This window comes from Asparagus officinalis, chromosome 10 (genome assembly GCF_001876935.1).
Source record: "Asparagus officinalis chromosome 10, Aspof.V1, whole genome shotgun sequence".
NCBI lineage: Eukaryota > Viridiplantae > Streptophyta > Magnoliopsida > Asparagales > Asparagaceae > Asparagus > Asparagus officinalis.
The window spans coordinates 73,150,452-73,174,906 of record NC_033803.1 but is presented as its reverse complement, the minus strand read 5'-3'; the positions used below and the strand labels follow the sequence as shown (position 1 = coordinate 73,174,906).

At 37.1% G+C, this 24,455-nt stretch overlaps 2 protein-coding genes across 3 annotated transcripts; one reads left to right on the top strand and one right to left on the bottom strand.

Moving 5' to 3' along the window:
* On the bottom strand, positions 2,596 to 8,041 carry LOC109825232 (cryptochrome-1). Of its 2 annotated transcripts, none has more exons than XM_020392023.1 (6): positions 7,887 to 8,041; positions 7,176 to 7,518; positions 6,283 to 6,504; positions 5,368 to 6,080; positions 3,436 to 4,128; positions 2,596 to 2,935 (listed from the first exon to the last, which is right to left on the bottom strand). In XM_020392023.1, exons 2-6 carry the CDS (start codon positions 7,486 to 7,488, stop codon positions 2,792 to 2,794), a joined length of 2,085 nt encoding a protein of 694 aa, XP_020247612.1. In that variant the 5' UTR covers positions 7,489 to 7,518; positions 7,887 to 8,041; the 3' UTR covers positions 2,596 to 2,791. The 2 variants fall into 2 exon arrangements, with proteins under 2 accessions (XP_020247612.1, XP_020247614.1); XM_020392025.1 differs by having other exon boundaries at positions 7,176 to 7,513.
* Positions 11,464 to 21,163, top strand: LOC109825170 (protein root UVB sensitive 2, chloroplastic). Its single transcript, XM_020391935.1, has 10 exons — positions 11,464 to 11,556; positions 11,663 to 11,800; positions 12,289 to 12,377; positions 12,498 to 12,582; positions 15,842 to 15,901; positions 16,003 to 16,096; positions 16,194 to 16,291; positions 17,702 to 17,881; positions 20,456 to 20,578; positions 20,667 to 21,163. The coding sequence occupies exons 2-10, from the start codon at positions 11,669 to 11,671 to the stop codon at positions 21,093 to 21,095; spliced, it is 1,290 nt and encodes a 429-aa protein (XP_020247524.1). The 5' UTR covers positions 11,464 to 11,556; positions 11,663 to 11,668; the 3' UTR covers positions 21,096 to 21,163.

Here is a 24,455-nt window from a genome sequence, read left to right as displayed (position 1 = left end):
CACAGTGTTAGTTCTATTCTGTAGAGTGTTAGTTCTAATCTGCACAGTGTTAGTTCTATTCTGTAGAGTGTTAGTTCTAATCTGCACAGTGTTAGTTCTATTCTGTAGAGTGTTAGTTCTAATCTGCACAGTGTTAGTTCTATTCTGTAGAGTGTTAGTTCTAATCTGCACAGTGTTAGTTCTATTCTGTAGAGTGTTAGTTCTATTCTGCACAGTGTTAGTTCCGTTCTGTAGAGTGTTAGTTCTAATCTGCACAGTGTTAGTTCTATTCTGTAGAGTGTTAGTTCTAATCTGCACAGTGTTAGTTCTATTCTGTAGAGTGTTAGTTCTAATCTGCACAGTGTTAGTTCTATTCTGTAGAGTGTTAGTTCTAATCTGCACAGTGTTAGTTCTATTCTGTAGAGTGTTAGTTCTATTCTGCACAGTGTTAGTTCCGTTCTGTAGAGTGTTAGTTCTAATCTGCACAGTGTTAGTTCTATTCTGTAGAGTGTTAGTTCTAATCTGCACAGTGTTAGTTCTATTCTGTAGAGTGTTAGTTCTAATCTGCACAGTGTTAGTTCTATTCTGTAGAGTGTTAGTTCTAATCTGCACAGTGTTAGTTTTATTCTGTAGAGTGTTAGTTCTATTCTGCACAGTGTTAGTTCCGTTCTGTAGAGTGTTAGTTCTAATCTGCACAGTGTTAGTTCTATTCTGTAGAGTGTTAGTTCTATTCTGCACAGTGTTAGTTCCGTTCTGTAGAGTGTTAGTTCTAATCTGCACAGTGTTAGTTCTATTCTGTAGAGTGTTAGTTCTAATCTGCACAGTGTTAGTTCTATTCTGTAGAGTGTTAGTTCTAATCTGCACAGTGTTAGTTCTATTCTGTAGAGTGTTAGTTCTAATCTGCACAGTGTTAGTTCTATTCTGTAGAGTGTTAGTTCTAATCTGCACAGTGTTAGTTCTATTCTGTAGAGTGTTAGTTCTAATCTGCACAGTGTTAGTTCTATTCTGTAGAGTGTTAGTTCTAATCTGCACAGTGTTAGTTCTATTCTGTAGAGTGTTAGTTCTAATCTGCACAGTGTTAGTTCTATTCTGTAGAGTGTTAGTTCTAATCTGCACAGTGTTAGTTCTATTCTGTAGAGTGTTAGTTCTAATCTGCACAGTGTTAGTTCTATTCTGTAGAGTGTTAGTTCTAATCCCCTACAGTGTTAGTTCTATTCGGTAGCGTGTTAGTTCTAATAATATGCACAGTGTTAGTTCTAATCTGTAGTGTGTTAGTGTCAGTTCTAACTGATGGCTTGTTAGTTCTATTTTATACCTACATTGTCTAATTTATACCACGTTATATCTAATTTATAACAATTAGGACTAACAATATGGGAACTATAGTGGAACCAGCAATAACTCTAGTAGAACTAACAAAATAGCGATTAGAACTGACAAATAAAACATTAGAACTCTAGTATGGAGCATAACAAAGAACTGCTTAATGACAAATAAAACATTAGAACTGAAGTCCAGTTAAACCTAGTATAGAACTAACAAGAAGACGATTAGAACTTAAGTTAATTGATTTTACAGTTAACCTACATGTCTTGTCGGACTTGCTCGTTTTCCTGTTTATTCGAAGAATCATCTCCTTCTTTAAAAGCTTGCACGTGAACCTCTTTCAGTCCAAGATTGTGGCAATGCTCCACCATAGACGTCAGATCACCATCGTTCTCAATGAGAAATTTTAAGCTTCCAACTGTTTGATCTTCGTATGCCAAAATTAATGACTCGTATGGAAGATCTAACCTCTCTGCCGCATCAAACTTGAGATCCAAGATGGTGGTTGAAGAATTAATCTTCAAGAATACCGCTTTATACTGCGAAAAGACAATGCAGATGATGTCCTTTTCAGCCATTTTGATCTGAGGAGGAGGAGTAATGGAGAACTAACTAGTTATTGCTCATGATGGAGAGAGTTATGGAGAGAATTTTGGTCTGAGGAGGAGGAGTAATGGAGAACTAACTAGTTAGATGGAGTAAAAAAAGGGGGAAATTTCCCTCCATTTTCACCATCATATCGCATTAATGAGAAGTGACTTCCAGGACTCGTCTGGGGAAGAAAGAGAAGGGCAGTTTCGGTTTTTTTGTAAAATACCATCTGCTTTTAGTATAAAGCTGACGTGGAGGGGGCTTAAAACATTAAAGCCCATTTTTTGGGGCTATTCCACATGGGGCAAAGTACAGGGGGGCTAGTCACACGAAGTTCCCACTTTTGGGGCCTGGACACATTTTTCCCTAAATTTAATAAATATTAATGGTTAGAAAGTTATAAAATTAATATGTCAATGTCATATGAGAACATTCAGATGGAATTTTTTACGTTTGCTAACTTGCTAAATTTAAATAACTTATAATATTTATTTGCTACAAAAACAACCCACATTATTACCTTCCACTGTCCCCATTCCCATCCAAACAGAGTGTTGATTGGAAAGGGAGGGAGGGGGGAATCCGTGCAAATTCGATTTAATTAATGAAAGGACCCCAATCACACCTGGAATCAAAAACCAAACTAGGACGGGAGAAGATCCGAAGAGCTGTCAAAATATAGAGTATGATGCATAACAGTGAATAATAAACAACAGTGAATAATAAATAACACACACTTAGTGCTGCTGCTTCCAACTCCCTAATAAGCTTTTATTAGGTATACAAGCGTTCGGTTACAGGATTAATAACACAGGGACCACTTATTGTATGCGCATGACACTGAGAGAGAAAGTAATGTCGAGCACAGATACAACAGAGACAGCATATCGATTTCTTACAATTCAAAACTGATTTCATCCAGGTACGAGCTTGTATATTTAGAAATACCACAACCCATATTTACTGAGGAATCACAATTTGAATGCTTTTGATTCAGGCGGCTTTCTTGCATGGCACTCTCAGCTTCATTCCCCTCTACCTACACAAAAAATAACAATATATTACATAAAACTAAAAATACATGAATTATTCATAAGTAGGGAATTAACATACATACTTGATGCCATTCGGGTTTCTAACTACATGATCTCATTAGAAAGTAATCACTTTTATCAGGAAATTTAAGTTGCATATACTGGCTACAAAGACGCTGGAAGATTAAATGATAACAACATATTGAACTAATTATACACCAAGGAAACGAATAACCTCTCTCTAAAAAAAAAAGAAAATGAATAATCAACAGATAAATAAGAAAGTAGCTCTCATGTTTTCGGTTAAGAAAAAGGTGATAAAAAGGCGCTCTGTCTGTGACGTCGGAAACATTAAATGGCATAAACCAAAAGGCACGAAAAATTGCCAATGAAAAACTGGTAAAAAGAATATATTAACATAAACGGTGAAAATGAGTTCGATCGAGTTTATAGATGTATGTACATATAACGATAAGAGTATAAAGTCATAAGCTTATATTTTTACCTCCTTCACTCCAAATGCATCTGATTGTTGCCATGGATGCGTAGATTTGATAGAATCGTATGGCTTGAAAGAATCATACTCATACTGGGGTTTCCCATATGATGGTGCAGAACAAGAAGCGGGGACGACACACATTTGGCTCTCACTCAAGCTCCTCTTTCTAGTCGATGAAGATTCTGCAGTAGAGAGCGAGTCATTTTCATCTACCTTCGTGGCCTTAACATTATTTTTCACATCATTCGTCTCAATAACTCCTTTTGGTTTTTTGCCATCTAACTTGTTTGATCCTTTTTCGCACACACCGGACTTTAGATTTTGAACAGAAGGAACCCTTTGGTCAAGGGATGAAGTATCCAGCAATTTTTCCTTCTTTACTACTATTTTTGGAATATCCATAACATTTATGTTGAGCAAATTGTCAGCAACGACCTCAGTTGATCCATTGAGTTTGGATGCTCGTGAAGCTCTATCCAATTCCCACATCATGGACACAGCGTCATCAAGGCGTTCCCTTGCTTCATCTATCTCGATGAGAGGCTTGGGATAGTTTACTCCCAACTCTACACCAGAAGCTTTGAGTATGGAATTTGGAGCATCCCATGGATGGTGTATCCACTCGGTGGGCATTCTTGCAAGTTCAGGAAGCCAAGTTCTCACATAATCTCCTCCAGGATCAAATTTGTAACCTTGAACCTTGATTGCACAAAAGCAAGCTAGACGGTGAATAATTATGAAAATAGTAGTACATGACCATAAATATATCTAACAAAAAACATGCTTAAGACTTTAGGCATTTTAAAAGTTAATAAGCATAAGCTATCCCTTTTGATATTTCACAGCAAAACATGCAAGATAGTGAAATACTCGTGGGAACTTCAAAGAAATTGCAAGCCCTTATTCTGACTTGGTAGCAAACTTCTGATGGTCCCGGATCATATGCGAACTAGCAGAATTGATGCACAAAATAAAGAAGGTAGGTATGTACAATGAAACCTAATACATTAGTCTCTTCCTTCTCTACCTTTTTTTCTTCACCCAATTCACTTTTCCAACAAACTAGATGAATCATCGAAGGGGAAGGCATAAGAAATCTATACTACGTGATCCAGCTTAAGATCGTACTACTATCTGAACCCTTGTTAAGAAGAACTGATTGGTCTGAAGCAGATTGTATTCATTGAAACTGCAGTTCCTGAAAGCCTAAGATATGGCTTACCGCTAGAACCTCAACTCAAAGCAAAAGAAAAAAGGGGGAAAACTAATGCAACGGCAAAGATATAAACTATAATTTTCTGCGGATCGTCAAAATTAAACTATTTGGGTAGATTCAATGGTTCACTGAAATTTATACCCATATTCAAACTCGTCCTTACAGAAATCGTGACACGTGTTTGTCTCTTTTTCTCCGCTTGTATCTTCCATGTTTTACATCATCCTTGGTTCTTCCTCAATCTCATAATAAACAACAATTCAATTTCCAGAATGTAACAAGATATGGCAAATCTACATTGGCAGTCATAAACAGTAGAAGCAAAATCTTAGACGTGTCGAGTTAGGCCTTTTACTATTGTATTTTCTCTAGAAAGGATTTACTATTTTTTTATTTTTTTGACTGTGTGATTACAGAAAACATCGAGTATATCAGATGCTTATCACGTATCAACAGCAAATATTGCAGGTTTGGCTTCAATGAAGTGTCATATTCACTAGCTTCTCAAAACAAAAAGCGTGCAAAATAATGATAACAAAGACGATGACTATGCCTGTGGTTCAGGTGTCACTACGCTTGTGGCTTAGAGTTCTCCAAATCAACAAATAGTACACACATTTATCAAGTACAATGGATTTTTGAAAATAATAGCACACAATGTAAAAAGATGTTATTCTACACACGCACAAAATTATTTGCAAACAGAATTATAGATCGTTTACCTCTGGGTTGTCGATACGATGGAGCTCGTGACCATCAGGCAAGCTACCTGATATGTATTGCCAACCAAGAATGTCGTTTTCCAAGTCAGCATCCAGCAACGTGTCCCAAAAGTATTTCAGCCCCCATGTCCACGGAAGTAGCAGAAACTTGACGAAAAAACTTGCAGCAACAACTCTGATTCGGTTATGCATCCACCCTGTTGCCCAAAGTTCCCTCATGCCTGCATCAACCAAAGGATATCCCGTCCTACCCTGCCTCCAAGATTTGAAATCCCCCTCGTCAGCACGCCACGGATAATAGGTCAAGTTCCCGAGCAAAGATCTATGATGCGTAAATGGAAAATTGAAACAAAGGTAACGTGAATATTCACGAAAACCAATGGCACGGAGAAAGAGCTTGACACTGTCTTCTGCTTCGGAGTTTTCTTCTTTTGCCCATTGTATCTGCTTCATTCGTACACTTCCATAGATTTTCCTTACACTAATTTCACCAAAATGGAGGTACGGTGACAATAATGATGTTGTGGAACCATCCACCTTCATTCGATATTTTGAATAGTCAAGGAGATGATTGTTGAGGAACTCATTCAGCAACTTGTCCGCATTACTCCAACCTGGTGACCACGCCCTGCTTAGCAGCGCATTACTTAACTTCTCAGCATCACTTTCTAGACAAAGCTCCTCGAGGGAACAACTAATGACCTTTTCAGCACCTAATATAGCAAAAAAAACGTAAAGGTCAACCATGCGGTAAACACAACTTCTACAGAACTGTACCTTTATTTGTCTGTGAGCCAACAAAGAACTCTATCTATGTTCGCATTCTTGAAGCACGTATTCAACAATTTCAGGTTACCTAACGAAGTAATCTCATGAAATTTCTATACTAATCATCTTATTTACTGGACACGGTACCTTCTGGTGGCACTAACTTCCAGGGAGGAAGAACTAGTGCCGGTTCCATTGGCAAGCTCGTGCACTTGGCCCAGTATGAGTCAAAGGTTGTAAATGGAAGCCCGCCCTCATCATGAACTTCCCATGGCTCATACAAGAGATCTCCATTAAAACTTTGCACCGTAACTCCTAGATCTGCAAGCTGACTTTTGACTTTATGATCTCGGACAAGCGAAACAGGATCTGATAATAATAGTTTGCAAGACAAAAAAAATTTAGTCTTTTACATGATACGAGGAATCAACTATGTTTGTAGCCAGCTATAAATTGTTTCCGAAGTAGGAGTAACTATTTAACATGTGGATCAATTAGGAACCAAGTAAGTACGAGCCAAGTACAAAAGTATACGTCTTCATCGCAAATTTTAAAGCATGCTCGATGATTCCTTTTTCTCCATTAGCTCTGGATTCTTGGACGTCGTCAACAGAACATGATGAGTTAAGCATGTCATTAAAGGAGTAAACTACAGTTGATGCAAACTGTGAAATTCATCTATGATAGTAGTGTTTGAATACAATAGCAAAAGAGAAGAACCATATCTGCATTTGGCACTACAATACGACATCACAGACAAAATGAGGCCAAGATTCTCTTCATTTCTAGACATGGTCTGAGGACCGAGGTTAACTATTGATCAGTCACGCATTCCTGTCTAGTAGTACCATATCGAAGAATGCAACACATTATCGATGAAGCTTGTTCGGTCACATACTGTTCATAAATAGGATCTAATCCATTCTAAAACGCCGAACACACGATTGGGCCATGTTACCCAAAACCAAGTACTGACAGAGAGACACCGCCAAATCAAAATGGATATAAGCATCACCACACGGAAAATGAATATAACATACCATACAAATGGTTGAATACCAATCTAGTAGCCCCGACCGCGTTGATACACTGCAACAAGGCAGCAATTGTGGTCTCTGCCTTAATGAACACAAAAGGGGCCCCAAGAGATCTCAAGGACCTGTCGAGGTGGGCGAGCGACTGCTTAAGCCACCAGCGAGAACATCGGCCAGGATAGAACTGCCCTTCCTCCTCAGCGCTCCATATGAATACGGGAAGGACGCAGCCGCCCCTGCAGGCTGAAGCTAAGGCAGGGTTGTCCTCAATCCGTAAGTCCCTCCTAAACCAAACTATTGTCTTCGACCGACTCCCCATAGTCGTCAAAAGGAGAGCGGGGTCTCTACGCTAGAAAACAGAAACCCACCATTATTATAATTTATTAAACACCTCATGATATATATAAATAAAAATCGAAGCAAGTTGATTAATCATCATCAATTTTAAAGTCAACCCAAGCGCTTCAGAATTCTTCAAAGGAACCCTTTTTTATTTTATTTTTATTTACAAAGTAAATAGGAACCGGAAGCGACGCCTGAAACCACATGCAGCTTTATAATTAAGAGGATTCTATATATGCGTAGCTTCTGTTAATTAATCTACGAAATGAAGAGCAATTCGAGGTCCAGGGTCCCGACCTGTATTTTATTTTAATTTAAAAACATCAAGCTAGCCTAAGAAAACAAATGCGAAACGAGTCGGCTAAAGACGGACACCTGGTGCGAGGGCAGCCGAGGAGGAATCGAAAGCCGAAGCTGCTCGATCTGCAGGCGATCGCGTCGGCCCAAGACGGAACGGCTTCGACGGAAAATACACGCCAGATGTCAGAGAACAGGAAGACCCCAACCAAAAAAAAAAGAGGAAAGCCCAGTAGAAAAGAGACAAGTCTCCTCCCTAATCAAGATTTATTAGCCAATTGGGAAACGTCCCACATCACATGGCCCCAGATCGACAGCCACATTTTCAATACGATCAACAGTAATAATAATACGACTCTCAGCCCCATCCCTATCATCGTCATTTATTAATTACCGTCACTATTAAGCGGGCCGAACAAGGCGCTTGACGGGATAAAATATTTAACAGAAGATTAGATCAGATTTACTAGAGAAGACGGATAAGTAAACATGGTGACGCGGGTGATGAAAGCTGCAGGAATACCTGGCCTCAAGTCGAGGGCGGTAGTTTCTTCGATTCCTATAACTAGTGTGAACATCGTGCAAACCACGACATCCTTTTTTTTTTCTTTTTTTTTTTCTTTGCTATAGTAATTACGGGTTTAATTGTTACGGTTATTTTTGAATTGCTACAGCACCCCTCTTCTGCTACAGTATCCAGTGCGCTACAGTAATTTTCGAAAAAAACTCGCCCTCATTTTATGTTTGCTACAGCGTTGCTGTTACAGTAAATGTTACTGTAGTATTTGTTGTAGCATGAATAGTGAATCTCGGGTTCTCCTATTTGTATAGAGGAATAGATTTATTGAAGAAATCTGTTGTGTTGGGTCTTCCTAACGGTCAAAGAGAGGAAGAGTAAAGAGAGAAATTGCTCCAAATAAGAGGAGGAACCATACTCACTTATTAGTTAACTCTGATGTTGGACTTTAATGAACGTATTGTTTGAACAAATCGTTTTTTATTCCGCTCACACTTTCTCTCCCTCGTAAACAAATGTTTATGTCCATTAATTGGGCTAAATACCCATATTGGTATTTTAATTCCACCTCATTTACCAAGAAGGTATTTTAATTAGGCAAACCTGTTTTAAGACATTTTAATTGATTCAACTTACCAACAAGGTCATTTTTCTCGTCGGTGATAGTTTTCCGTTGAGAGCTCGTCACGTGCGTGGCACGTGATGACTTAAACTATTTTTTAGCTACTGATGTGGCACGGATTTTCTGACGTGACAGTGTTTAAAGGCGGGGATTAACCCTCTATAAATCCTAATTCACCCAAAATAGGACAGCCCGCTCCACCGGAAATTCCCTCTGCCCCTACCATACTCCAGCTTGGTAGTTTCCACCGCCAGTCCAGGGTTGAGCCCTGGGATTTGACGGCAGACTTGAAAAGCCACCTACAGACGCTTTACGCCCAACCATTCTGGATAACGCTACGGTTCAAAAAAATTGCGAAAAAAGAATCAATGTGTCGATTCGCCCCTTTTATTTTCAGAATTTTAACGCGAGAGAGAGGGAGAAATAGAGAGTGAGAAATCGTGGAGGAGGCAGTTGAAAGAGATAGATTGCAGGGACTCCATGTGATGGTGTTTCTCAGTTGATGCAGAAGGTGATTTTCAGAGGACAACGGCTTGGTACAGGTTGAAGTCGATGTGAAGGTTTGAATCAATTAAAATCCCCTCTTTTCGGAGGACGACGACGATTTCCGGAGATAGAGAGTGAAATCACTTGAGATTCCCACATAATATATACAAATAACCATCAAAATTACCGTATAACTTAAGACCCGAATACCTATTAAAATAATCATATACAAATAACCATCAAAATTACCGTATAACTTAAGACCCGAATACCTATTAAAATAATCTTAGGATATTATCATACACCATTTAATTAACTTAAGACCCGAATACCTATTAAAATAATCTTAGGATATTATCATACACCATTTAATTAACTATACTAAAATTAACCTATATACCCTATTGTACCCTATAACTACAGTTAAGCATTGTATACATAACAAATTTTTTAATCATAGAATCAATATAATCATATGCTAAGAATCAAAATATCATGCATGAAGACAAAAGTAAATAAATAAATAAAGGTAAGAGCAGCAATAACCTCTTGTGTCTGCCATGATAATGGAATCAAATATATGCATGGAGAAAAATAAATAAATATGATAATGGAATCAAATATATGCATGGAGAAAAATAAATAAATAAATAAATATATGAGCAACAATAAGCTTTGTCCACCATGGCCATGGCTGTTGGGAATTTACGCCGAAACCCCTAAGACAGCAGAAACGCAGAATAGAAAAAAGTACACCAAGATTTAACGAGGTTCGGCAACTGCTTACATCCTCGGGAACCACACAACTAATTTCTTATTAATCCCAACAATGAATTACAATTCAAGAGCGAATCTCAAATTTGAGATTCCTCAATAAATACAATCTTTCACTGTAGCTACAGTGAAGATTCCCTTCTTCATTAATACCCCTTTAATTTCTTTCACCCATCTTTAATTCCCTTCTTAAAGTCTCCCCTCAAATCCTTCAATTGAGAGCTGGAGAGAAAAAGGGAACGGAACAGAGAGAGAAAGAGAGGTCCGCCGCCAAAGGGGGGTTTTCTTGAGATCGCGAGAGAGGAAGCTCTGGGGCTAGGGCACATGGTTTTCCTTTTATAGGGAAACCCTAGGATAGCTGGCGACAGGCTGTCGTTGCCTGTCAACGATCTCGCCTACGAGGAGCTCGAGCTCGCCTGTCTCTTGTCGAACTCGCCTGCAAGAAGTTCTCCAATCTCGCCTGTAACTTGTCGCGAGCCCGCCTGGAGGTCGCCAACTCGACCTCGCCTGCTCGAGCTCGTCCAACTTCGCCTGAAGCTTCTCGCCTTCAAATCTCGCCTGTTGGTTTCCTCGAGCTCGCCTGTTGGAATTGGAGTGTCGACCAAACCTTAAAGGCGAAGTCCGTAGCTACAGACGAGCTCCATGATAATGGAATCAAATATATGCATGGAGAAAAATAAATATCCATGATAATGGAATCAAATATATGCATGGAGAAAAATAAATAAATATGATAATGGAATCAAATATATGCATGGAGAAAAATAAATAAATAAATAAATGGAGAAAAATAAATAAATATGATAATGGAATCAAATATATGCATGGAGAAAAATAAATAAATAAATATATGAGCAGCAATAAACTTTGTCCACCATGGCCATGACTTCATACATTTCGGGACGAAGAAATTTGCAAAATAGACTTATTTCGCTAAATATTTAGCAAAACAGACAGTTGTGCCAAATATTTAGCAAAATAGACCTATATTTGGCCTGTTGGCCAAAAAGAGGTCGGTTTTGCAAATCAGACAATTCGAAACATACGGGACTAGTAGTCTCGTATGCTTTAATGGGCATTACATCATACGGGACTACTAGTCCCGTATGTTTCGAATGGTCTGTTTTGCAAAATCGATCTTTTTTTTTGACATGTTGGTAAAAAAGATGTCTATTTTGCTAAATATTTAAGCTAAACGATCCGTTTTATAAATTTTTTAGCAAAATAGGTCTATTTTGCAAATATTTCCTTTCGGGACTCATCTTATCTCTTCGTCGTCGCAGCGTCCTCCCGAGTTCCGAGCGTACTCCCCGTTTTCTCTGCCTCCTCCTCGATGGACGCTCTTTCTGGTACCCCGCCTCCTTCCTATTATTTATTATTATAAAATTAAAATAAAAATTTCCCCTTCAATTTTGGGTATTTACTGTCGTCAACATTATTGTTGTTGTTCTCTAGGGTAAGATGATGACAGTGACGAAGAAAGAATCGGACAAAATTAGGGATCAAGAACCACGCCGGCCCGATTCCTGGATCGAGATCTCCGGCTCCCACGCTCAAATCTGCCGCTTCGACGCCCATCACGGCCATCTCTCTGTATAACTCTCTCTCTCTCTCACCTTTTTTTTTATTACTCCTTATTCTCAATTTTATTTTTATTACTTTTGAGAATCTAAATCGGCGTCGAAATGCTATGAACGCTAGCTAGGTCGAATGTGTTTGCAAAGTGTTACAAATACTGAGTTCCTTGGTGGAATGAAGATTGAGAAGCTGACGAATTTTACTTGTAACATGCACTCATTCAAATTTGTGGTGTTTTAAATTTTTATTAACGCGTTAAGCACCCCTTTTTATTTTTATTTTTATTTACCTTTCCTTCCTTCCTTCGTTACGGCGGCTTATTCCTTGGTGTAATCCCTTTTGTTTCCGCATTTATGCTGCAACCGTAGTTCCATACCCCAGATTTGTCGAGAGTCTTACCGCATGCATCAGTGCTGCGCATTAGGTGTCTTAAATTAACAAGTTGACCCGTCGGGTTTACGTCCTCTTGGAAAGTTCTGACATATTACGGCTGTTGATTGCAGGTGAGGGTTGCTGATGACTCGAGGCCCCTTGTTCGTAGAGTGGTTGAATCTTTTTTGAACAAGTTTTTCCCTTCAGGTTATCCGTACAGGTGACTCTGGCTTTAGTACTTATTTATGAGTGGGAAAGAATCAGGTGTGAGGACATTCTTATTTCTTACAGGGAAAGGGCGTAAATAGTGTCCTAACGCATATACTTAATGACATTGCAGTGTGAACGAAGGGTACTTGACTTACTCTCAGTTCCGGTCGCTGCAACATTTTACAAGTGCTGCATTATCCGTGCTTTCGACGCAGGTGATCTTCTGTTCTTTTGGGCCGAACATCTTAAAGCTGCTGTTTTTCCTAGCATTTTGCGTTCATTCTGTACGGTTATGTTCCTCGATCATTATGATGGTACAACATAGCTTATCTGTCACGACCCCAATTTTCGAACCTAAAAGGGATATTGGAGCAGGACTAAACATGTGAAAAGTCCTCCAAAAATATACGTTCATTAAAAGGCCATCAAAATAATCTCTTCATTGAACTAAAACCAACAATAAATATTCTCTATAATCCCAAAAGTCAACATTAATCCAATTAACTTGATATAAACAAATATTCCTCAACTTGAAATAAAACTCGGCCTAAAGGAAAGAATCTCATTATTACAAAACTCCTAATTTATCAACTTAACATTAAATACTTTATTTAACATTCCCTGGAAGACAATAACAATCTCGAATTTTATTCCTTGCTACGTTCTAAGAATTTGAAAAAAAATCATCAATTCCACCTAATCCCGAGTCTCTGAAAAGAATGAAAACGACACAATGAGTTTACAACTCAATAAGTGGATAAATTCCTACATTGAAGTATTGAACACTAGTTTTGCAAAAATTAAAATATTTTGACAAATAATAAGCAAAATACAAGAATGATAGAGAATCATCAATGAACTCTAGTATTTGATTCAAATATTTAAGAAAACTTAAAAATCGTGAAATAGAAATAAGAATGTCACGTCTCAATGCGGTCAACACTTTATACTCCGGTTGACTCAGTAAACCCCACAATTATTAAGTTCGTGGTTTCGGGACGGTAAGACCCAAATTTGGGCTATTAGCGCTAAAATAAAACCTCATAGAGGCACATTGAGCATTGTTTTAATTACTTACTTATATTCGATATATACCGATATATTGGCCTGAGATGCATATGCTTTAACAAAATAAAACAAAGTATATTATACAAAAATACCAAATGCCAACCAATAGTGAAATCAATCAACAACATATGCATCTCAGCCTACTACTATATGAAAAGACATAACAATTGACAAAAAAAATAAGCATAGACTTATACCAAATAACCATGTGCGTTAATCCAATCAACAATTAGTTTGCGAGCAACCATACAAAAGGTATAATTCATCAAAACAAACTTACATATAGTCAATGTAATTTTATATAAAAAAATACACAATTAATAATGTACAAATTCACCACTTACCTCAAGTCCGAAAAAATAATCCAACTACCCCTCACAACACCTCCTCGGAGTCACATGGAACCCATGAAGAATACATGTTAATAACCTTCAATGCTATTGTATACCTTAAGACTCAAGCATATATTAGAATAATCAACACATATGCTAATAATACATTTTTCAATCTAACATATAAATCTAAAATCAACCAAAATACCTTTTGTGACCTAATATGCTAATAATACATTTTTCAATCTAACATATAAATCTAAAATCAACCAAAATACCTTTTGTGACCTATAGTCCGCAGTCAAAAACTATATGCACAACATATAAATCTAAAATCAACCAAAATACCTTTTGTGACCTATAGTCCGCAGTCAAAAACTATATGCACCTATCATCTATCTTTTGTAGCTTATGGATTTAATAATATAAAAGATGGTCATGTGCTAAGATATATTTGATCACATATAAAACTTTCCATCAGCAGCAACAATACGGCTACACCATGGCCATGATCCCAATAAGAAAAAAAAACAATCAAGACAAGCCCTAATGATTAAAAAAAGGGAAAATTGCTTGGGGGAACCAAATTTAATTGGGTCATGCATCCCCACCCCCCAACTAAAGTCAACCATTTGGGGACACATTGACCCAAGTTTTCATGCTTTTACAACCAAATTTACCTTGAGAATAATCTATCTCCACACTTCACTTGACTTCTACACAGGTTTTTTTGTCCTCGGTGTAGGCGTCAAAACTTGTCTATAAGTCCCAAACACAACTCAAGACGAAGAACGTCGTCATCCAAGTCAGAGAGGATCATCCAATACAAAGAAGTGCGCAAAATGACAAAACGACAAGGCTCAAAGTTGTCTCACAATTGGTGAGACAAACTGAGTTGTCTCGAATTCCGAGACAATCTGAGGTGTCTCGCTGGCCGAGACAGCCCGAGCTATCTCAGGAATAGTGACGTGACAAGACATGTTTTTTGATAGTTTTCTCGAACTTTGTGCGGTACACGCGGCTCCATAACTGTTTGGGAACATTCATAAACGCGGGGATGCCGTTATAAACTGAAAATCCACCAGATTGATGGTCAGTTACAAATTCTTATCTCTAAACACGGCTTCCGAGGCCTATAAATATCCCCCTCACGCAATTGTGAAGGGCACTGATGTACGTGCGAACGGACTGACGTTTTGGCAGATCTGAGAGCAAGGACTCATGAATTTCAAAGGGAGAGACAGAAATCTTGGCGAAATTCTGAGCATCATATTCGAGAGATCCAAAGGCCTTCAGTCGTTTCCTTGAGTTCAAACATCGCTTTGATTTGAAGAAGAGTGTTTATCTTACCTTGTTGAGATATCCACTTCTGTTCTTGTTTCTAAAACGAAACAAGAACACCAAGCATTCTTCACGATCAATCCGGATCGTTGAATCGGTAGTCCACGGGCTAAAGCGTCCCCGACACAGGCAAAGATCTCACGCAAGCAGCGACTAATAAATAGTCTCTGCGTGTGTTTCTAGAGATTTTTTCTATTTTTTTTCTTTGTAAAGAGAAGTCTTATAAAAAAGCTCACTCTTTTGTTTCTATTGTAAACGATAAACGTTGTAAATGGAAGCTGCAATGAAACTGATTCCCGACGCAAACACCCGGTTCTCAAAAGGACGCAGGTAGGGTTTTTATTTTATTTTTTATTTTTTTGTTGCCGGCTCTCAAAAGGACGCAGGTAGGTTTTAATCTCTCTCTTTTATTTGGTATCCAAATCCAATAAACCCCTTAACAAAAAGTTCTAATTGCAACAAACCCCTTAATAAGCAAAAATATGTCTCCATAGCTATTATTCTTCCTTTGCATAAAAGTCCTCTTACACACTTATATTTATAAATTAATATTATTAACTCCGTTGTTTGGGATATCTATTCAAACAAATAATAACTTAGACTTCTTACCACTAGGAAATTAGGGATATTACATGCTTATCAAGCTGCATATTACATGCTTTGATCATGTAGCTTGGTCTATATGCTTTGTAGCATGCCTTTGGACTGACTACAAATGTGGGCTCTGGCTCAGTCGCTCCTATTTGCTGCAGGCTTGCGACCTACTCCTGCTCAGTCAACTGCTGTTAGCTGGGTAAGATATGATATATAATTTTATTCCAAATGACAACACATGCGGGAGTTCATTGCGTGTTTGAGAATTTGTTCTAAATTTTCAAGTATTTCTCCGGACAGATTCTAAAAGATGGGATGCAACATGCTGGGAAATTGATATGTAGCAGAATGGGTGCGAGAATGGATTCAGAGCCAAAAAGCTGGAGAATATTGGGTCTGTTGCCATCTTAATTATTTCAATTTCATGAAAGGATTGTTTTCTTATTTTAATAGTCTATCATAGTTAAAATGTGCTCATATTTATCTTACAGCTGATGTGCTATATGATTTTGGTACTGGTCTGGAAGTTATTTCGCCTTTGTGTCCACATCTTTTCCTGGAAATGGCTGGCCTGGGGAACTTTGCCAAGGCAATTTCTTTATCTTGGATGATTCTCTGCCTTTGTCATCTTTTAAATGTTGCTAAACAGTACTTGGACGTAATGAACCCTGCAGTTTCTGTTAAGACTTAAACCAAGTGTTTGGGTTATATCAAGCATTTTCTAGTAATAGTTTTAAGATCTCACAAAGAGAAAGTATTTGATGCAAAATACAACCATTACTTTGTGATAAAGACTTTGTTGTTTATTGATTTAATGTAAAAAATATTAGAGGCAGTTTGGAGCAAAGTATCGGGGGAAGCAGTAAAAACTCAAACACAGAACTGGGGATTAGGGTGGGGGTTGGGTTGTGTGGTATTATGAACAGCTTTAGGCGTAATAAAGGTGGAAATCAAATTAAAGGTGAACTAAAATGGACAAGTCATGGGATTAATGGTAAGATAACTCACTACTATTCATTAATAAATCAGTAAGTGATGTGGCACATCTTTGTGTCTCATGGTTGATGTGATATGTATTATGCTAATGTTCCAAGAAGGTGATCACCTTCAGTATTCTCTTTTACCTGGCTGAGAAAAAGCGAAATCCAATTAGCCTAGAAGGCACGGTGGACAAATCACTTGAGGATGGTAACCTCTAAGCAGTAAGGAAAGTCAACGTTTCTTAATTGTTTTAAGGCTAGTGAATATTGCTAGTTGGTCACACAAAGGTTTGAAAGCACGGGTTCAGTTTCAGTTTTGGACCTTCTTTATGCAAAAAGGTTGACAGGCTTCACCAGTCTGTGGCAGTCTCAATGGTTTTAGTTTTGAGTTTTAGATCTGATTTTGTGTATGTTAATATATTGGCTAAATGCGTATGGCCACTAGATATGTATCCATGTTTGGTTCTTTACACGTATGGTGTCTGAGGAGTGTATAATATAATCATGTAGGCTAAGTGAGTGTTAGATGGAGAAAAGTGAACTTATGACATGATTGAGAACCTAAAAACAGTCCAAATTAATATGTATATTATTAGTCTGAAATAATAGAGGAGTATATTAAATTATGATGAATTAGGATGTAGGGTTTACAGATTTTGGGTTATCTATGGAAGTTAAAGATAGATAAAATTATTAAGAGCTATGAACATTAGTCTTGATTTCTTGCTTTTGAATTTCCTTTTAGGTTTTGGTAGGTATCAGTAAGTTTACTCCAAAATTTATCTATGTGAAAGTAGAAGTCCTAAACTAGTCTGAAACTGACACAATTATGTGTAATCAAAATTTAACAAAACTGAAATTTCTGTTAGTTCGTATCGGTCTTCACTGAAACCGCGATGAAGCAGTGAGGCTGGGACAAGATTTCCACAAACCTTAATCCATGGTTCATCATGGTAATTATTTAATCCAATATTAAATTAATAGTTTTTTGCTTGCTAATAGATGTTTTTCTTATATAGGGAATGGCCGTTGTTGCAGCAAGGGCAACAAGGCTCCCAATTTATTCTTCCTTTGCCAAAGAAGGTAACCTTAGCGACCTGTTTGCAAAAGGGGAGGCCATCTCAACCCTGTTTAATGTTCTTGGAATGGGGGTTGGTATCCAACTAGCATCCACAATTTGTTCAACAACTCAAGGAAAGGTAAATATGCGCCATAGCATCATTTCTCCGCATTGAAATGTATATCATGATGTCATAATCTACTAAGAAAGTCTCATCTCCTTGTGGATTGAGAAATCTTGTATTTGCTGTGCATTAGAAGATTAGTAACTAGTAGTGTTTGAAAATATAGGATTTAGATGGAATGCTCTATAACATCTAATTGTGCGTAGTTCAGAACAAGAATATTTGTTATAATTTCTTATAAATGTATGATTGTTTCTGCAGTCCATTTTTCACATGTTGAATTTCAACTATCAGAAAATGTATATGAATTTGAAACCATTTTATATACCAGAAGTATATCGATATCCTGGAATCAGAATAAGTAGTTATAAAATTTACATGTCAGGAGAGGCAAACGGGAAGAAATTGGTTGCACCTCCTATATACAGGTTGGAAGTAAAAATAAGAAATGAAATGGCTGTTACATCTTGTTCCCATATTTAGCCCTGCTACCACCACCACCTGACCACAGCTTGGCTTCTAACTCCAATTGTTAACTGCCAAGTCCCGAAGCTATGGATTATTGTCTGTGGTACTGTTTCCTGCTTCTGGTGCAGGTTGGTGAGAAATGATAAATGGTGAACCTGTACTATTAATGTATTATTCGCTCCCTTGCACACCATCTCTCTCTTGCACACCATCCCTCTCCTGTAGCACTGTCGGCTTTTTATGGCTGTGCATCATTGTCAGAAGATGTAGTGAAATATCATAAAGGACTAAAATGCAATTGTGTAATCTTAAGGAGAAGTATGGCACTATTTATTATAATTTATAATCAATATAGGACATAAGTAGATTTGCATGGTAGCGTCAGCACAATCTGATCCTTAAGAAGTCAAGTTCAATAAGGGGGGGTTAGTCACCTAGAACTTAAAATTAGAACTGGGATAATCTGTGGGATAAAATTTTAAGGTGTTAGTCACATAGAACTAAACCTAGAACAAAATTTTAAGGTGTTAGTCACATAGAACTAAAACTAGAATAAAATTTTACAGTGTTAGTCAAGCAAAACTTTAACAAAACTAGAATTGGGATAATTGTATAAAATTATCCCACTTTTTTTATTTTTCTATATAAAAATGAGAGTTCTAGTCTCTCAAATTATTCCAAGTTTTAGCTTGGAACTATGTGGTAAAAAAACTAGAACTCGTATTTATTTTGTTATTTTTTATTTTTTTCTTTACTTATTTCCTATTATGGTTATCACCATCATTAAACCATCATCATAATAACAATTGTCAATATCTTATAGTCTAACCAAAAGTTATTTTAATAGTAACGAACATTTTTGTAAGCAATTATCAATTAATAGTAGTAAGTTTAAAATACATAAATAATATTTATATCTTCAAAATGCATAAATATATACTTCATGATTATAAAAATTTATCCCACGTTATTTTATCAAAATATCCCGCTTCACAAAATTGTTCCTAGTTATCCCACTAAAATATCCCACTAGCGAAATATTATTCAACTTTAACAATTATCCCATTTTGCATGAAAATGTCCCAATTGACTAACACCCCCTAAGATGATTTATGGATTGCAACAGAGGCTCATCACTTCAGCCATGCTATGATGTTGAAGAAGAACTTTTCGTGGTTAATTTACATGGTTAGTTCATCATTATCAGCAGCAATATTAGAACCCTCTTACTTCTGGAACATGAGTTAAAGTCAAGAAACTACACCAAAGAATTCACCTTTTTTTAAGACCATATATCAATCTGATGCCAATTGGTAGAAAAGAGGGGCATGACATCAGTCGTTGAAGGCCATTGACAGTCAAGCCGACAATTCCTTGGGAATGCAGGTTAACTTCACACAACAAAGGAGCACCCTTTGGTTGTTAGGGATTGCACTCATCTCTAAACAATAAAACGAAACAAAAGAGCAAAGCTTATTTCTACAGATTACTAGGTGTTCAATTATATCCTCAAATTCGATGTCATTTGATAGGTTACGGCCCTGTGTTAAAGTATAGATGGAATCTTACTACATTGATGGCAACGGTCGTCTTCAGATTTTGAGTGGAGAGATTCTCTTGATGCTAGGGGCTAATACACTGTCTAGATGTGCTAACCAGTAGAAAAGAGACGGGCACATGGATGGACATGATGGAGGTCGTGAATAAGTATCTTTAGCTTAGAGTTGTAAGCACAGCAACCAATTCTCTCCACTTAAAATCTGCTGGTGGTGGCAAGGCATCCACGTGTGTGCACGTTTTTTTTGGGTATGATTCAGGACACCATTCATTTCCATAAACTATGGCGTGAACTATACCATCTATTAGTTTCATCAAGTGGAATGAGCGAAATCACTATATGTTCTATTAGTTTCATCAAGCGGAACGAGCGAAATCACTATATGTTCTATTAGTTTCATCAAGCGGAACAAGAAAAAATCTTTCAAGTTCCAACACTCGTAACTGCATTCCGCCAGTTATATTTCTTGTAGGTTACTATTTAGCAATAAACATGTAAAAATGATGTCCTTAGGTTCTTATTGTAACTACTACTAACTTCCATTGTAATTTCCTATCTTGCAGTTGATTGCAGCTCCTCTTCTATCTGCCATACATATTTACAGTGTAGCAGAAGAAATGAGAGCTGCCCCTGTGAACACATTGAATTCCCAGAGGACGGCTATGATTGTAGCGGATTTTCTTAAGGTAAGATACAGCGTCCATCTCTTAAAACCCGACATCCAAAATCCCATATATACACTGATCTTAGATCTCTTCTTCTCTACCATCTCAGACTGGGAAAATATCGAGCCCAGCTGACTTGAGATACCGAGAGAACCTCGTCTTTCCTGATCGCCTAATAGAAGAAGCAGGAAGCGTGAAGGTCGGGCAACCACTCCGTAAAATTGTTGAGAACCCTTCAAAGCTGGAGGAATTGAGAGAAATAATTCCTAATGAGAAGTTTATCATCAGTCGTAAGACCAAGCACACTGACATGATTCTGGAGCACGGTGCATCTGGCGAAGATGCGTTGAGGGGTTGGTTGATGGCTGCTTTCGCTGCGGAGATGCAGAAATCATCTGCTGGGCCGAAGCGGGATGTTATGGGCCTGGCCCATGAGCAGATGGAGAGCGTATTTCCCTCGTTCATATCTGAAGTGAAGAAGAGAGGATGGCACACTGATCGGTTCTTGGATGGGCTTGGTAGCCGGTACGCATTTTAGTTTTTAGTTATCTGAAGCTTTTAAGAAGTGAGGATGGCAGACTGAGGGGTTCTTGGATGGGCTTGGTAGCCGTTTTTTTTTTTAAAGGAGAGAGTTTGAGCTTGTGTCTCATCAGTTTTGGTATTTAGCCATTGCTGTCAAATACCCAGCTCTAGTGAAATTATGTTTGGCTAAAATGTTGTGATTCTTTACAGCCGTGGTGCTGGTGAAATTTTGTACATATGTTCTCGCTTCAGAAGGAGAAGCTGTGATCTCTCTCGATACTCAAAACACGGTTTTCTGTATTACTGAAATGGTTCATCAACTCTCGTGAAATTTGCATTTTCTCGGTGATATTTATTCTACTTCTTTGTTCCGTAAGCCAAGAACTCTTGATGATGATGGTGGCTCGACAATCTTTGTTACGCTGATGATACTATCCATCATCTTCTATGCTTAAACATCCGCATTCCAAGCATTTTCTTGAATGCCAGCGTCTTCTCTGCCGAAGGAGTTCAAAAGTTACCTACACCATGTCCTTTAAAGAAAACTACTGCAGCGAAGTTAAGAGGACAAACATAAGAACGCCAAAGTACATGCCTGATCTCTCGGAGAAAGATGAAGGCATGTCGTACAAAAAAGAAAGGAAAATGATAGGGGCACACCCGCAACCACATCCCAAACCACACTCTCTCATATGCTACAGTACACCGGGCCCCACATGGAATTTTAAAATTTTAAAATCCCATGTGGGGCTCAATGCACTGTAGCATATAAGAGATGGGTGTGGTTTAGGAATTTTAAAATCCCATGTGGGGCTCAATGCACTGTAGCATATAAGAGATGGGTGTGGTTTAGGATGTGGTTGGGGGTGTGCCCCTAGTGCCACCTGAAAAGAAATGAAGAACGAAGACCACAAATAGAAAGGAAAACGCAACTAGCGGGACCCTCAATAATAATATTTTTAATTAGTCCATGGTAGTTTCATATATGCATTAGTATGCTCGTATTTTGCACGATGATAATTTTATACTATTTATTATAATTATTTAGAGCAGATTCTAGCCTGTTTTACAACTATTCTTATTATTACAGAATTATTAAATACAACATAGACTACTATCCATAGTATTCATCCAATCGTGCGGATACTATCAATTTAATTTTTAAGTTCGAAATCCAAAAAGTAAAATCCTAACCGGTGGATGTGATCTACTACATATGAACTATCTAGAAATAAAATTTGAAAGGATTTTAACACCATTAACCTATGTATAGTATGTCGTCAAAATTTTCATAATGTCCTTGATTTTTCACCTGTTAATATATGATTCAAACACATCGAAATCATTTAAAGTTTTGTTTCTAATTAGTTCATATCTAGAATAAATTGTAGGGGGAGAAATCAGGCCCAAATCAATTTTAACCCAAAATATATAAATATCTGGTATTGACCTAAACTCCTATTTAAACTCATCACTCTTTCTTATCTCATCCGATGTGGGACTATACTCACATATTAACAACCTCAACATAAATATAGTTATAAATATATATATATATATACAACATTATGCATCCTCCAGGAATTCTTGGTGTTAATTGTGTAATAAGCTTGCATTCTGCACATCAGTTTGAAAAATATTGAGATAAGTTTTATTTCTTCTATTGCTATAAATTTACATATAATGGTTTATATTTCGTCTCTTCCACGCCACTTGGGTTGAAGCCTTGAAGGGTTCATGCACCTGTAGACAATATTATTATTAATTTTATCATTTCATAACGTACGTACGTTAATTAATTAAATTGACGTGGCCCATCTTGAAGAATCCCACGCGTGCACGCATGCGTGCTACATCCATAATAACATTTATAGCCAGGATTGAATCATCCTATATATTGAGGAATCTTAGCTTGATTAGTCATAGCTTTCGTCTTCACAAGACTTTTAGTTAGATTTACTTGCAGGCTTACAGTTTACTTAATCGTGGAAACTCTGTCATTATTTTTATCTTTGGTAGGTAAAGATTCTAAGCAGCGGTCACAAACAAAAATGTACTGAAAACTTTAAAACTAGTCCATCAAGTACTACGATAATAAGCTGCCATACAAAAAAGAAGATGTTGGGTCAAAATGAAATACTTGAAATTGGAGGACAAAATATCTTGGTTCTGCAGGTAAAGTTGGAAAATATGGGGTTAAATGTTCAAAGATTAGCTACCAACACGAAACTAATTATTTTTATCTTGTAGTCCTTCTAATATATTTCACCGAGTCCAATTTAGTAAGTTTGTAAGCCGTCAATTTTTATATGTTATTCCTTGCACCAGCTGTCATAGAGAAAAGTACTATGATTTAGTTATACTTCAAATTATTTTGCCCGTGCTCGCACAGGTGAGATATACATGGCGAACATCTCAATGGCGAATGTCTCAGAACTGTCCCCCAAAACCTCTCCACATGCTACTTCGATTTGAGAAAATCTCCATCAAGTTTGGGCATACTATATATAGATAACTCCACTCTACTTTAAAAATTAAAAAAATTCCCCTCAACTATGGGGTGTTTCACAAAAAACCCTTAATTTTTCACACTTTTCTCACCAAACCACGCTACGTCATTTCAGAATGTCGAATGACTGAAATATGCTTTTGAAAATCAACCCATTTAGTTACAAAGAAACCCCAACTAGTGAAAAAGATCTTTGATTAGTTTACAATACTTTCCCCCCATCTTTATACTCTGTTTCTCTCATCCTTAAAAAATCAGAATAATTCTTTACGATTAAGGCATATTTTTGTCTTTTTTTAGTCACTTACTTGTCATATGACATGCTAGACATAACGATGTTAGCTTTCAGAGTATAAAATGAGAAGAATTCATGGAGACTTCTCAAAATATTAAACTTGAGGTGGTTATCTATGCTCAAATCTGAGAGGGGTTTCTCAAATTAAAATAGTTTAGGTGATTTTTTCAGACACATCTCATATTTGAGGGAGGTTAAGTGAGAATCGTTCAGGAGATTATCTCAAATTTTCATAGTTGAGAAGGGTTATTTACAATATATGCTCAAACTTGAGAGGGTTTTTTTTTTCCTCAAATTGTAATAGTTGAGGGACTTTTTTAAAATTGATCCATTATTTTATGTAGAGAAACTCTCTACATGATTTTTTTTAATTTTTATATTTAAAGATATGATTATGAGTTTTTTTAATAAATATGGATAAATATAATCTGATAAGGATTATAAAATATTCAATTATGAGTTCTACTTATAAATTGGTTTAATTTAATGAGGATTTCTAAGTGAATATATTTTATATTTAAATAAATGATTATGAATTTTTTAAAAAACATGCATACTTGTCAAAATTTTGT